The sequence below is a fragment of the Hippocampus guttulatus genome, chromosome 17 (genome assembly GCF_054856545.1).
Source record: "Hippocampus guttulatus isolate MCC_2025c chromosome 17, RoL_Hgut_1.0, whole genome shotgun sequence".
Classification (NCBI taxonomy): Eukaryota; Metazoa; Chordata; class Actinopteri; order Syngnathiformes; family Syngnathidae; genus Hippocampus; species Hippocampus guttulatus.
In genome coordinates, this window is record NC_141277.1 from 14,601,154 (window position 1) to 14,616,919 (window position 15,766).

Consider the following 15,766-nt stretch of genomic DNA (forward strand, 5'->3'; position numbering starts at 1 on the left):
TAACATTACCCGGTCCGTTCATTTCCACCTTCGCAATATAAACCGCCTCCGTCCCTCACTCACTCCTCACACCACTGCTATCCTTGTTCACAGTCTCGTCACTTCCCGTATTGACTACTGTAACTCACTCCTCTTCGGTGTCCATCAAAAATTCCTCCATAAACTTCAACTTGTTCAGAATTCAGCAGCCCGGATCATCACGAGAACCCCCTCCTTCCATCATATCACCCCAATCCTCCGACAGCTCCACTGGCTTCCTGTCAAACTTAGAATCAACTTCAAGTTACTTCTCTATACATTCAAAGCCATCCATAACCTTGCGCCCCCCTATCTGTCAGATCTTCTTCAAATCTTCATTTCCTCTCGCTCACTCAGGTCCTCATCCTCCCTCTGTCACGTTGGGCCCGAAGCGACAGAATAATCGCTTCGTGCACAACTACTAGAGGTAAGTGGATCCCCGAAACAGCAGACACAGAAAAAGAATTTTGTCATAAAAAATGAAATTTATTATAACACAAAATCCCCGTCTAAACGGACAACAGAAAACGCTGGTCAAAAGAGGGCCAGGAAATAATAAGGAAGCAACAGAAAACGCTGGTCAAAAAAGAGGACCAGGAAATAACAGAAAACGCTTGCGAAACAAAAACGGCAAGGAGAAAGTTCTTAAGTAAAATACTAATCAAACACGAGAGGAATATCAAGGCACGCAATATAGTCATGTAAGTCAGAGTTTTAACCGAGAAGGAATAGACGATAGCAAATGGCACGGCGTGGAAATACTCCGGCAGTGAGTTGACTGTCGGAGTGCCTAGATATAGCAGGTGCAATCGTCAACAAATGGGTGGCAGGTGTGCAGGCGTCAAGCAAGAACGCCTGCCCCCTGCTGTCAAATACGGAACGTGACACCCTCTGCCCGTCTCAGTACAATGGGGTGCAGAGCCTTCAGTCGCTCTGCCCCCAAACTCTGGAACTCACTTCCTCCCAACATTCGTAATATTGACTCTCTTTCCATATTCAAAACCCAGCTCAAAACCCACCTATTCAGACTTGCCTACCCGCCTTAAATCTTTCTTTCTTTGTTTATTATTTTATCTGTGTTTTACTATTGCTCTTGGTTGTACACTGTCCTTGAGTGTTATGAAAGGCGCTTGCAAATGTGATGTATTATTATTATTATTATTATATGTCATTCATTTTAGTTCATCAGTTGTATTGCTATTTTTGTAGTGTGGTGAAGCCAGTTTGGCAGGTTCGTTGTTTTAGTGAGCTCATTGTGTTTTTTTTCGTCGCTCCCTGCACATTGAATACAAAGCGGGACAGTTAAGCTGCCATCTCCTTACAAGCCCTTTTTATCCTCTTTTTCTTTTCCGAGCAAGTTAGCTTTCAGGACTGCATTTTGCTTTCGTTTTCTTCTCCTGCAGCTCAACGTCGGGGAAACTTTGTTGCAGTGTTTTTTGGTGCTTGAATCCTAATTTGATTTTGCTCGGTGTGACTTGTTTTATTGGAATGTTTTTGTGCGCATTCATGTGAGTGTGCGCGCTTCTGTGTGTGTGTGTGTGTGTGTGTGTGTGTGTGTGTGTGTGTGTGCATGCGCGAGTGATAAAAAACACATTTTGTTTGATCCCAGATAACGGTGTGCTTTTGGCTGCCGTCAAGTCAGAAAACGAAAACCAGGAAGTCCACTTGGTGGCAAACGATTCCTTCACTCATGACTGAGGCCAACGCACGGCAGCTCTCCTGACAGCCAAAGTTGCAAGCTTGCAGACTGGGTGTCTTCGCGAGGACCATGGTGAGAAGAGTTGCGGACTACCTAGTATGTCCGACCTGTTTGGAAATCTTTACAGATCCCGTCGTACTGCCTTGTAGTCACAGCTTCTGCCGCGCGTGTGTGCAGCAGTGGTGGGAGCGGAAGGGACATCAGTCATGTCCAGTCTGTAGAACTGAGTTTAGTTTGATGGATGTCCCTTTAAACTTGGCCCTGAGGAATGTGTGTGAGGCCTTTTCAAAAGCCTCGGTTGAGGTGGAAGACGTCTGCAGTTTGCACAAGGAGATACTGAAACTCTTCTGTTTGGACCACCAGGAGTTTGTGTGCCTCGTCTGCAGAGATGCAGAAAAACACGGCAGCCACACGTTCCGTCCCCTCGAGGAAATTCTCAAAAGTAACAAAGAGAAACTCTGGGAAGGTCTGCAGGGCGCAAAGGAAAGACTGGAAGTTTTGAACGAGATTTGAGACGACTGCAATGAACAAGCGGCATACATCAAGATCTAGAGGCAGCGGGTGGAAAGCAAGATTAAGAAGGATTTCGAGGAGCTTCGTCGCTTCCTGCGGGTCGAGGAGGAGGCCAGGTTGTCTGCTGTGAGGGACGTGGAGCAGAAGAAGAGTTGGACGATGAAGGAGAAGATCGAGGCTCTTGACAGAGACATGGCCGCTCTCTCAGAGGCGATCAGAAGCGCAGAGGAGCAGCTGACTTCTGACCCTCTTTCCTTGATGAAAAACTTGCAGACTGCAAAGACCAAAATCCAGAACCTGCCCACCAAGCCCGAGCTGCTCCCAGGAGCTCTGCTGGACGAAGCCAAACACGTGGGCAACCTCAAGTTCAGCGCGTGGGAACGAATGAAGGACATGGTCTCCTACAGTCCCGTCATCCTGGACCCGAACACGGCCGATGCGGAACTCAGTCTGTCGGAAGATCTGACCAGAAAAGACATTTGCGTCCAAAGAATCCCGAGAGGTTTGACTGGTACAAGGTACAAGACTTTGGCATCAGGAACGCATACTTGGGATGTTGAGGTTGGAGAAAGCACTTATTGGAGACTGGGGGTGGCGTGGGGCGACCCTTGTTTGCCAAATTCTATGGCCGCATACGGCATTGGCTTGTTTGGTGGTGAGTACAAAGGGTTTGCAGACGTATCCGGAGCCTACATTCCATCATTGACATGGATTGATTTTTTAAAAAAAAAAAGAAAGATTATTGATAAATAATGCGGAAGGTAGAATTCAATCTGTGCAAAATGTCATGATGTCGTTTGCCAAAATGTATTAAAGAAATGGAGTGCAATCTCGAGTGACGGATGCTCCTTTTTGCCGACAATTCGAGTTTCGTCCGTAATTTTCATCGAAGAATGACCACTATTTCCGGACTATTTTTGATACCGCGGCGGTCTTGGCATGGACGAGTGGTTGGATATATCCCACTGTGTAACCATCATTGGCAATGGTGAATCTGAAAACTTGTTGCATTCCTCCCGCACCTAAAGGCGGGAGCTGTTGCATATGTGGGTGAAGCTCCCACCTCTGCATTCATGATCATTCAATCACAAATCGCTGTGATGTTTGAGGAAAAAATATATATATTTAAAGTCTGTATGTTATTAAAATGAAGCATGATTTTCAATTGAGAGAATGAACGAAACGGAATCAGATCACAGAGCAATTTCTGCCAACACAGTAGGATTTTCAATTTCCTTGACATCTGTTGATAGATTTCTTGTCACAGTGGTGTGACATCAGCAAAAGACCACATTGTGATTTTGAGGGAAACTTGTCCGCCTGTTTGTGTACCAGAGGAAGTCTTCTTTTCCCCTCCACCACTGGCCGCTTCTCGGCCAGTATTCTCAAAAAGAAGATGCAGATAAGACAAAAGATGACGTTTAGACGAGACACAAGAACCACAGTGCGCTGCTGCGACTCAGGGAGTCACTCTTCCTCTTCTCACAGCAGCGCCAGGCTTCCAATGTGCGGGTGTGATGTCACTGCCTCAGGAAATGAAGACCCCGCCTCCTCAGCCAGAAGTCAGCGTTCATGCAGACTGCGGGTGCAGACATGAGTCGGGTGCTTGTATTTGTGCTGATGGCTGCTTGGAGTCTTGGTAAGGTCATCTGCGGTCAACGGCACTTTCAACTGATGTCTCCACTGCATTTGTTGCCTTTTTGTGACAGGAAGCAGCGGCCAGACCGTGCACCAGCCCAAAGTGGACGTCCACACTGTGGAGGGTGCAACAGTGACGCTGGACTGCAGCTATGTCACATCGGTGAGCAACGACTACATCTTCTGGTACAAACAAGAAGCCAACGCAGCTCCCGAGTTCATCCTGAGCCGATTTAAGATTGGTCAAGGCAAGACGGCAGAAAAGTACGCTGACAGGTATCGCTGCAGCATGAATGCCAGTGCTCAGCAAGCTCCTCTCCGTATCGAGCGCGTGAAGCCCAGCGACTCGGGAGTCTTCTACTGCGCCTTGCAGCCCACGTTGACACATCCACTGGCGTGCCTGCACAAAAACTCTTGCAACCGCCTCATCTCGTCACATACATCGGGGGCGTGGCCTCACAGGATGAGATGGGTCACACTGTCGCAGAGCTGGAACTCAGCCTAACAACAGACTGTTTTCGTGCTCAAAATGATATTGTTTTGTCCCGTTGTGGCCCAGCGGGCCTAAAAAAATACTTTGTAACTCACTGAGGATGATTTTTAGATTTTTCTTGCCGCTCACTCTGTCATGAGTCTCAGATGTGCTCCTTTCCTAATCTGATTTGAGACTCCATATGGATTCCTTCACGTATTTCAATGTCCTCTCCTTCTTTCTGATCTGAAGTTAGGTCTGTCCAAAATGGGACAAATTTGTGTTGGGAATACTCCTTGAAAATTCGGGAAGAGGTCACATGTTGCATTAAACAAATGAAGCACTGGGATTTTTACTGCAAATGCTTGGATGAATGGATGGAAGGATGTTATGTGAAGAAGAATGCAATAGGCCCGTCTTTGTGTACCTTGCGGTTCAAGATGTCCAAAGACAGCTGGGATAGACCCCAGCATGCGCCGCGACCCTTGTGAGGATAAGCGGATTAGAAAATGGATGGATGGATATCCAATAGGCGTCACAAACAACCTTCATTCAACATGTTAGACAAAGGATCAGCAAGGGAACCTGCTGTGAATGAAGGTGCAAGTGTGTCATTTGCCACTGTTCTTTGAATCGGTCACTTGAAACGGACATGAAAACTGAATCTGTATTTTAGGCATTATATCAGAATGAGATCAGCGGAACTCCAGTTATTTCAGCCTTTGAAGGAGGTGGTGTGACCTGTTTTACCAGAACTGAAATGCTGTCATCTGTGACACAGGTGCCAAGGTGACCACTTCCTGTGCAAAGAGCAGCAAAAGCAAAGACAGTGCAACAGATGCACTGTGTGGATATTGCATGGTCTCTTCGTGCCTGCGTGGGTTTTCTCTGGGTACAGTTTGCTCCCACATTCCAAAAACATGCATGGCAGGTTAATGGAACACTCTAAATTGTCCCGAGGTGTGAGTGTGAGCGCGGATGTTTGTTCGTCTTTGTGTACCCTGCTGTTCAAGGTGTCCGCCGCCTACTGCCCAAAGACAGCTGGGATAGACCCCAGCATGCACCGCGACCCTTGTGAGGATAAGCGGATTAGAAAATGGATGGATGGATATCCAATAGGCTTTACAAACAACCTTCATTCAACATGTTGGACAAAGGATCAGCAAGGGAACCTGCTGTGAATGAACGTGCGAGTGTGTCATTTGTCACTGTTCCTTGAATCGTTCACTTGAAACGGACATGAAAACTTGGAACCAGTATTTTAGGCATTATATCAGAATGAGATCAGGGGAACGCCAGTTATTTCAGCCTTTGAAGGAGGTGGTGTGACCTGTTTTACCAGAACTGAAATGCTGTCATCTGTGACACAGGTGCCAAGGTGACCACTTCCTGTGCAAAGAGCAGCAAAAACAAAGACAGTGCAACAGATGCACACACCATTTTGGACCTTTGCTTCTTTGCTCTTAAACAAACGCTCATACATCCATTGTAATGCACACACACATATTAACTTGCATGTATCACGGGTTTTGTTGGGCGCTAACATGACACTACAAAAACAACTTTCTTTTTGACGTCCCCTTTCACCATTGTAAACAGAAATGAATCACCTTTATTCGTTTTCTATTGGTTTTATTTCAAAGTATTTTTCAAATTGATTTAATGATCGATTTGGTAGCTCAGTGACATGAAGAACTAGCTCAGGCAAGTTCAAACACATACAAACAAATCCATCCAAACTAATTGCGGCTGTTTTCCTCCATTTAGGTATTTGAAATCAGGAAGGTGGTGAGAATTCCACGCTGGCTACTCTGATGCGCCGAACCACAGGCCCAGTGTTATGACACAGTTGATGGCGAGCGTCTTGGCGAAGATGAGGCGGAGGGTGAGGACGATGAGGGACAGGAGGTTCACCTTCTCGTCTGCCGGCGACATGCACATTTAACAGACTGCGTGCCTCTCGCATGTTCGATACTAACCTGGCACCAACGCGTCCTGGCACTGCCCTGGTCCACTTTCACCTGTGGCGACCAAACAGGAAGCAGACATGAGGCGGTGACTCCATTAAGATGACTGGAGGCCTCACCTGACCTTCCTCACCTTCCTCGCACGTGTCGTCATGTGCGGCTGTTATCAGTGCCACCTGGTTGTAGACCGAGCCGTCTGATATTCGCACGGCACGAGACTCCTCGAACATGTGCCCTTTTCCCACCCTCTCCGTGGCATTGTGTCGGCTGAAGCCGGTGGCAAGACACGCCGTCAGGTCGCTGGCCTCAAGTTTGTAGAAGGATGGCTCAACGTCCTCCCCTAAAGCAACACCAAATAGGACTCACCAGAGCCGCATGTTATGCAGAGTAGGCTTGGTGCGTGGAAATCTCCCATGGAGATAAATCCGGATCTAAAGTAGGATTCCTGATACTGTCGTATTAAACGTAGCCTTATTTTTCTTGGAAGTCGTAGGCTCCTCTTCTGTCTTCTGGCTGGGCATTTTTCCCTTCCCTAAAGAACTTTGCAAAGACTCATTTTGCTAGCTCTTGGGTTTCATTTCAGCAGTAACCTATCACGTGACCGAGAAGCGCCATCTTCTTTTATTCTTTCTGTGCGGCCCGGTATCAAATGAGCCGCGGACCAGCACCGGTGTAGTCCCCAGGAAGGTTGGGGACTAGTTCTAAGTCATTCAGTTTTCAAGAGCTCTCTGGTTAGCCGAAAAGCTGACAGTGAGAGAAGTTTCTTCTTTAACACTGCGATTCAGTCTCTTCCCACAAAAAAAGAGACGTCTCACATAGCACCAAGACACAGCCAAAGTCGTCCTTAATGATTTATCCAACTTAACAGCAGTCAAATTTTCTCCAAGTCAAACAACAAAATAGCCGTTTTGTATTTTACCCCCGCACCTCCCCCATTTTGTTGCTATGCTCTCATTTCATTTTGTTAAATATGATATGATTCTTTGTGTTTTGTGACGGTCGATGGTGCATGTCACGTGACCACAATCAGGGACTTGCCCGCAGGTGCGCAGTGTCTCTAATTAATAAAAACAGGTGAGCCGGATGCCCACTCAAGAAAGAGCAACTTGTGCGTAAATAAAACTCTGCTGACACCTTTCCAATGTCTTCATTGCACGGTGTGATTTGAGTTGTGTAGCATGAAAGCTTTTTGAAGCTTCCAAAAAACAGTCTTTCTCAATAAGAACCGAACTAACTTCTCGAAGAACCCGGAAAAAAAGTGTTGCGTTCTTACAAAAACAAATAAGTATACAAAGGAAAGAGCTCTCACCTCGTCTGCAAACACGTCAACTTGTGGTTCTGACTCAAGTTGCCGTGAATAAAATTCATTGCATCCGCATGCCAGGTTTTATTTTCCCATGTTGGATTTCAAATTAAACAAATAAATGTATTTGGAAATAGAACAACCTAACAGCATATTTTTAAACTTCTACATTTTTCACTGAGTGATGCAGATCTGGCTTGGACTGTACTACAACAACTTTCAAATGAAAATTAGTTAGAGAGAACACCAAACATTTAAGTTGATGCCACATGAAAAACACAGTCCTTTCATGTTCTGACTTGTGGCAAAAGCATCTGCCATACTATCAAATTGAGCGGTCACTCTGGTTCCACTTCCAAACATCAAGTATGCCTTTTAATGAGGACAAAGCAATTGTCTTTTTTAAAATATATTTTTTTCACTTCCAGGCTTCCACTGGCACTCTGGTCCCACTTCCAAGAATTAAAGTGTTGTAATTGCGGGTCACACGTCAGTTGTTTCTTCTCCACAAACCACCTTTGGCATCATCTTTGTCTCGTGTGTCACATGGGCTGGGGGTCCAATCCTGAGTCTCTTAGCCCGAGTGTCCTTTGAGCAAGATAACCCCACAATTGCTCCTGCATCGTCAGCAGGTGAATGAGGACAGTGTGTGAAAGCACCTTCAATGCATTGAAGGTGGAATTTGGGCTATACAAGCATCTCCCTAGACAATAATCATTACAGTAAAACTAGTACTGTAATACAAATGATATCATCCGTGCACCAATTGAGTTCTATTTCCAGGTGCTGCACTCAATCTAAAATTCATTGTCAGCTTTTTTCCCCCCTTAGATGTAACCCGTCCTAACAGTGGAGCTCCTCAGGGCACCATTCCTCATCCCGCTTGACTTACTTGACGTCCATGTCGAGTGGACACCCCTTTCCCGTGTGCGTATGATACCATGAAAGCTTGGTAGATTTTCGTCAACACACTCAATATGGTGCTATGGCACTGAGGCGTGCGACACAAGCAAGCAGCTCAATCATCCAAGAATAAGAATGGAGCGATGAAAGAAAGGCTAGTTCATTTGTTCGCAGGCAATGACGTCAGCATAAGTGACGGAAAATACGAGCTACGGTATATACAAAAATAACCTACTGTTTTCCACTGTCACGCTTGTCCCACCCCCGAAGATGATCTTGTACCCCACAGCAGCATCCACACAACATCACACACTGTGACACAAACCTAAAACATCACTGGCCACGCCCACCACCCCTGGCCTCATTATTTTCTTCAACTACACTCTGTGTCAAGTTCCAGTTCAAAGCAGCTCGAGCTTCAGGTCTCCAGGTGGCAGTAAGTTCGTGCTGAAATATCGAGCAGACCTCATTTTGTTCTCTTGAGGAGTGGTAGAAATGGCTTACTGGTGATGTTCAATCAATGTTGATAATAGCGTCTTGAAAAAGGTACAGGGTGCGACATCAACGGTGGTATGTTGGCCCTTGACAGTATGACGCATGGCCGGCAGGTCTGGTACAATTTTTTACGAATAAATATGAAAGAAAAAAAAGAATGAAGTCTGTGCCTCTATTTTACTATGCTGGAAAACATAACAGTAAAGCTTCCTGAAAACACTGATCATAGCGTCAACCCGTAAAACAGTTAGAATGAGTTATTCTAAACATTTCACCTGTCGCTCTCTGAATCTGCTGTTGCGCATGGTGTGCATGTACATCTTGATCAAATTCACAAAGATTAACTTGAGAAGCACAAATGAAATACCCATAGTTTTTTTGACAACTTCATCTGTATTTTCACTTCCCAAAAGCACAAAGAAACGAACTTTCTCCAGCTTTACAAACAAAGGAAGTCGGTGGAGAAGGAGAAATATTACCTGTCAGGTGTACTACGTGATCATGCAATCTGTGTGACAGGGCAATCTTTAGGCTGGTCCAAGAAGAGTGTCTGGAACATGTGATTGTAAAAATCTGGGTGGGTGAAGCACGCCCAGGTGCAGTCGGGGCTGAAGTTGAACTCAAGAATTTGAGGAATCACGACGCGCTGACCTGCCACGATTTCAAAACAAGACAAGTATTTGTTTCATTATGTTGCACGTACTTTTCTCTCACTGGATTTAGATGTCATCATAAACACAACAAGCGGAAGAACAAATCCGGTCATCTGGCTTCTGTTTTGGATCGTACGATGAAACTTCTCAAAAGTGCTCATTAAAAAAGCAATTTGTGACTCAGTATGTGCTAACAGCCTTTCGTGTTGTCTGACTTTGTCCCACAGAGGCAACACCCTGAGCCAGATCCTAAAAAGGGAATTTACTGCATATATACCGTATTTTCAGCACTATAAGGAGCACCTAAAAGCATTCCATTTTCTTAAAAGCTGACAGTTGTGCCTTATAATCCGATGCATTTTACATATGGATCAATATTCTGATTTCGTAGACATAGTACCGTATTCTCCGCACCATAGGGCACACCAAAAAGTCTTCCATTTTCTTAAAAGCTCACCGAGCGCCTTAAAATCCAGTGCGTCTTGTGTATGGTCATTACGGTAATACGTCGACTCCAAGTTGGCTCCTTCCTAGAGACATGCTTCCAATGTTATAACTTGCTGTTGGTTCAGTGAACTGTGTCGCTGCTTTATTAAATAAGTTTGTGTTGCAGCTCAGAAAAAAGGAGAGCTGTGGTGTTAATTTTTTAAAACAGTCTCAACAAATACAGGTATGACTTTGTCTGTCTCCGTGCCTTCTTCCATTCGACTCGAGAAGCGTTCAAGACCGCCTCCGAAAAACGTAAACTAACGCTTCGCATTATAAGGCACAATCTACAATGCCTCCACTAGATGGTGCTACGCTCCTTCCATTCAACTCGAGAGGTGTCCATTCAACTTGAGAGGCATTCATGACCACCTCTGAAAAACGTAAATTAACTATAACTGTACTTCAATGAAACTACAAAAATTGAAAATAATACATCAAAACTGAAAAGCAAGCGAGGATATCACAAAATAAATTCTATAGCCGCCCCCTACAGAATTTATATTGTGATTTCATCATTTGTGAATCCACTACAAAGGAATAAATAACTATGACTGACATCTGATCTGTCACGTTTCGCACGAAGCAGGAAAAGGGAACTGCTTCGTACGTAACAGAGAATAAGTGGATCCCCGAAGGAGCAGACACCGACAAGGACTTCGTCAAAACAAAAATATTTATTACAAACAAAACCCTGTCAAATAAACAACAGAAAGCGCTGGTGAAAACGAGAACCAGGAAATAAGGAAACGCGACAACAGAAAACGCTTGCAAAAAATGGCACGGAAAATATGTTAAGACAAGTACTAGTTCACGTACGCTAATATAACGATTCCCTTGGGACGACGAAAATTTAACCAACAGCGAATGGTATCGAATAAGAATTACAATCATAGGCAACAGCAGTGGCACGGCATGCCGGCAATGGGTTGACCGTCGGAGCGCCTAGATAAAGCAGGTGCAATCACTGACAAATAGGCAGCAGGTGTGCAGGCGGCAGGAGTGAACGCGTGCCACCTGCTGCCGAATACGGAACATGACATGATCGTATTGTTGGATCAAGGAAATGCCAATGCGTTTTTCAGAGGTGGTCATGAACACCTCTCGAGTTTTACCGGAAGAAAAGAAGGCACGGAGATGGACAAAGACACACCTGTATTTGTTGAAAAAAGGAGAGCTGTGGTTGTGGTTTTTATTATTATTTTTAAACGCAGATTTTATTAATGGTTTTCACAGTCTCAACAAATACAGGTACTGTACGTCTTTGTCCGTCTCCGTGCCTTCTCGTCCGTTCCACTCGAGAGGCGTTCATGGCCGCCTCCGAAAAACGTAAATTAATTATTACTTCAATGAAACCACGAAGAAAATCAAGCGAGGAAATCACAAAAGAAATTCTGGAGGGGGGATATAGAATTTATTTTGTGATTTCCTCGCTTGATTTTCTGTTTTGATGCATTATTTTCAATTACAGTCATAGTTAATTTACGTTTTTCAGAGGCGGTCATGAACGCCTCTCAAGTTGAACGCCTTTTGAGTTGAATGGAAGGAGCGTAGCACCATCTAGTGGAGGCATTGTAGATTGTGCCTTATAATGCGAAGTGTCCACTGTATGAACATTTTTTACATTTGAAGGTGCGCCTCATAATCCGGTGCGTCTTTTAGTGCGGAAAATACGGTATTTGAAATGTTTTGTAAAGCCCTTTATTGCAGCTGCAGCGATTGTGAAGGTGCTATATAAATAAAGCTGTATTATATTCCATTCCCTTTAGCCTAGCTCCATCGAGTGAATGCATAACGCAACTACAGTCAGGGCTATATATAAAGCTGTATGCATAACACAATGGCAGCCACTACTGGAACATCTATTCAATGCACCTTATAACGTGGTGCGCCCTATATACAAAAACAGTTTTAAAATGGGCCATTCATTGAAAGTGTGCCTTATACTCCAAAGCGCCTTATAGTGCGGAAAATATGGTACTCATAGAGCAGGGGTGGGCAATTATTTTCCCGGGGGGGCCAAATGAGAAGCAGAAAATATTGTGGAGGGCCGGGCCAAAAGTGAGAAATAGAAAATAAAGAAGATAGCACAATGTCTTTGTATGCCAGTAATAATGTAACATTCTCCTCAACCATCACACTCAGCACCGGTTCTCCTCAAGGATGTGTACTGAGCCCCCTGTTGTTCACGCTCTACACATTTGACTGCTCTTCCACTCTTATTAGAGGTCCAGTTTGCGGAAAGTTTTTAACATGATAACAATCAAACCATTCTAGGAAATGTTCATTTACTCGAGCCACAAGCAATTCACTCTGAGCATGGAAATTGCCAGAATCGGACTGAGTAAGAATCGCTTCCTTGTTTTTCAAAGTATCGTAGATTTGAGTCTTTCCGACTCCAGGCGTCTCCTGAATTTTTCGTACTTTGTTACCCGCTTCGTTTAATCAGATACTGTACATATCACTTTCCCTTCCATGGTCATTACTCCCTCCCTCTTTCTTCGTCTTCCCCTCCCTCCCTGTGCTCTGCAACTTGAAGTAACTGCGCCACCTGGTGTTGAAATGCCTGTCATTACAAGTCCAAACGAAATGAATGCAATCAAACCTTAATTGTGCACCAATCTTAGGCGGGCTGGATTAAAAAAACCAACGGGCCGGATCCGGCCCGCGGGCCGTAGTTTGCCCACCCATGATGTAGAGCCACATCAATACTTACCTGTATTAATGATTACCAGTCAATTAATCTTTGCAGTGTGAGATTGGAAAAAATACTCTGATGATGCCACATGAGTACACCAGTTTTTGACACATTTATTTTTTGGAATAAACCTGGAGTACACAGCTGCTGATGTAATGTTCATTATTAATGCATAGTTTTCAAACATTGACCCTTGAAACATTATACTTTTGAGTTTCGGAATTCTTGATTATCAGTATCAGTCAAATTAGAAAAATGGGTTCCCATGATGAACGTTTACCCAACCCAACATTTGTTTTCGTGGTTTCCCATTGGGTAATCCGACGGAACCGAAAAACAGTTACCATGAATTTCCGAAATCCTCAGAACTGCTCCTGAATTGTTTAAATTTTTGCAGCATTTGTTTATCATTGTATGTATATGTTGTTGTTTGTGTTGTTATCATATGCAATTGAATAAGTAGACCCTTTCAGAATTCGAAATTCGGGACTCTCTCAATCCATAATGGCACTCATACTTTTCTGATCAGCGAGTCCCTGGGACTCGCTGCCGGTAAACTGTAAGATTATCACTGAGAGATTACCGCTTTTTCTGCAGTCAGTGATTGACTTCGATGCAAAGTTATTTCTCAACTTGTGTTCCGTGCCATGTCATGCCTGTTGAGTGTTGATTTACTTCATATTAAGAAACTACTGCACTAAAACATTAATTCATAAATGGATACCATGTGATTTTATTTTTTTTCTCAGTATAAATAACACGTACCCTGACTGTTCTACTCTTTGAATAAAAACACTTCATTCAAGCGTTAGGGAGTGCAAAGGGTTATGATGGAGGGGTGTTGCAAATCATGAAGACCTGCCAAGTGGTATGATAGCATTGTTTTATACATGTCCTCGGCTAGGCCTCAGTTTCAAAATCAGTCCTTGGTCCTTGGCCTTGGCCTCGGAGCCAAGTCCTTGGTCCTTGGCCTTGGCCTCGGAAAATTTCTCAAGTCCTTGGCCTTGGCCTTGCCCCGGAAAATTTTCCAAGTCCTTGCCCTTGGCCTTGGCCTCGGAGTCAAGTCCTTGGCCTTGGCCTCGGGTTGCCGGTCCTTGGACACAACACTGCTCCCTACCACCTCACTTTTACTCTTCTGACACCTGCAACGCTCTTCTCCTATTTTTCAATGAAAAAATCAACATAATCCACCAGCACCTGGGCTCCTCTGTACCTCTCCCCTCCTCTGACCATCTTACCCCTTGCCAACTGTTATCTTCTTTTGAACTCCCCCATCTCTCATTAATCTCAGACCTCATCATCAAATCCAAGACTTCCTCCTGTCAGCTCGATCCCCTCCCAACAGTCCTAGTCAAATCCAGCTTACCCTCTCTGCTTCCCTTCATCTCAGCCATTATCCATTCCTCTCTGTCTACTGGAATTGTTCCTATCCCCTTCAAAACTGCAGCTGTCACCCCAATCCTGAAAAAACCTGGTTCAGATCCCAATGATTTCAATAACCTATGCCCCATTTCCCATCTTCCTTTCATTTCTAAAATTCTTGAGAAAATTGTTGCCTCTCAGCTCCACTCCCACCTCACCGTCAATAGTCTCTATGAACAATTCCAGTCCGGCTTCCGTCCCCATTGTCAAGGTAACGCGCCTCGCCACGCAGAGAATTAAGCATTAAAAATAAGGAAATGGAATTAGATGGTTTAAAGTCCTGGTACAATTCCTAAATTGGACACTAGATGACAGCAGAGTAATCATAAAAGCCATAAGAGCCAGCCCTGCAAATCCTGAACCATGAGTTAAAATAAAATAATAAGAATATGTATCGGTTAAAAATACATACCAGAGTCAATGCTCCTTAAAAAGACTTATGAGATAATTATGCCATCAGCAAATGATGAAGGTTTAGCAAAAGCTTATAGAATGCTTAAAGGGAATATAGCATTCCTCTTTCTTTTCTTAACTTTTCAGTCATTACTAAAGTGACAGTATTTAGAGGACCAAAGATATTAATCAAATGTTAAACCCAGCTCTACCTCTCCAGCAAACCCGACGCCTCCCTCACACCCTCATTCCTGTCTCACTGTCTCTCAGAAATCAAATCTTGGTTCACTCACAATTTCCTCAAGCTAAACAGCAATAAAACAGAACTCCTCCTCGTCTGTACCAAATCTACTCTACACAAAGCCGACAGTTTTTCCCTCAAAATTGATAATTCCACTGTATCTCCTTCCCCCCAGGTGAAGAGCCTGGGTGTCATCTTTGACAGCTCACTATCCTTCCACTCCCACATCAAAAACATTACCCGGTCCGCACATTTCCACCTTCGTAATATCAACCGTCTCCGTCCCTCACTCACTCCTCACACCACTGCTATCCTTTTTCACAGTCTCGTCACCGCCCATATCGACTACTGCAATTCACTTCTCTTCTGTGTCCATCACAAATTCCTCCATAAACTTCAACTTGTTCAGAATTCAGCAGGCCGGATCATCACGAGAACCCCCTCCTTCCATCATATCACCCCCATCCTCCAACAGCTCCACTGGCTCCCTGTCAAATTTAGAATTAATTTCAAATTACTTCTCTATACATTCAAAGCCATCCATAACCTTGCCCCCCCCCCCCCAATCTGTCAGATCTTCAAATTTCCGTTCCCTCTCGCTCACTCAGGTCCTCATCCTCCCTCCACCTTTCTCTACCCTCTGCCCGTCTCAGTACAATGGGGTGCAGAGCCTTCAGCCGCTCTTCCCCCAAACTCTGGAACTCACTTCCACCCAATATTCGTAATATAGACTCTCTTTCCACATTCAAAACCCACCTATTCAGATTTGCATATCCACCTTAAATCTTTCTCTTCTTTGTTTATAATTTAATCTGTTGTTTTATTATTTGCTCTTGGTTGTAAAGTGTCCTTGAGTGTTGTGAAA

At 44.4% G+C, this 15,766-nt stretch overlaps 1 pseudogene and 1 gene segment (V, D, J or C); one reads left to right on the forward strand and one right to left on the reverse strand.

Moving 5' to 3' along the window:
• The first annotated feature begins 1,311 nt into the window (after positions 1–1,311).
• Positions 1,312–4,689, forward strand: LOC147192206 (T cell receptor alpha variable 4-like). The segment is given in 4 exon segments: positions 1,312–1,526; positions 1,628–1,789; positions 3,719–3,869; positions 3,940–4,689. Coding segments are annotated over 2 exon segments (501 nt in total).
• Positions 4,690–5,951: 1,262 nt separating this feature from the next.
• On the reverse strand, positions 5,952–8,812 carry LOC147192207 (uncharacterized; annotated as a pseudogene). The gene is made up of 4 exons (XR_015103567.1): positions 8,749–8,812; positions 6,441–6,647; positions 6,320–6,361; positions 5,952–6,262 (listed from the first exon to the last, which is right to left on the reverse strand). The product of XR_015103567.1 is annotated as an uncharacterized LOC147192207 (transcript).
• Positions 8,813–15,766: the final 6,954 nt, after the last annotated feature.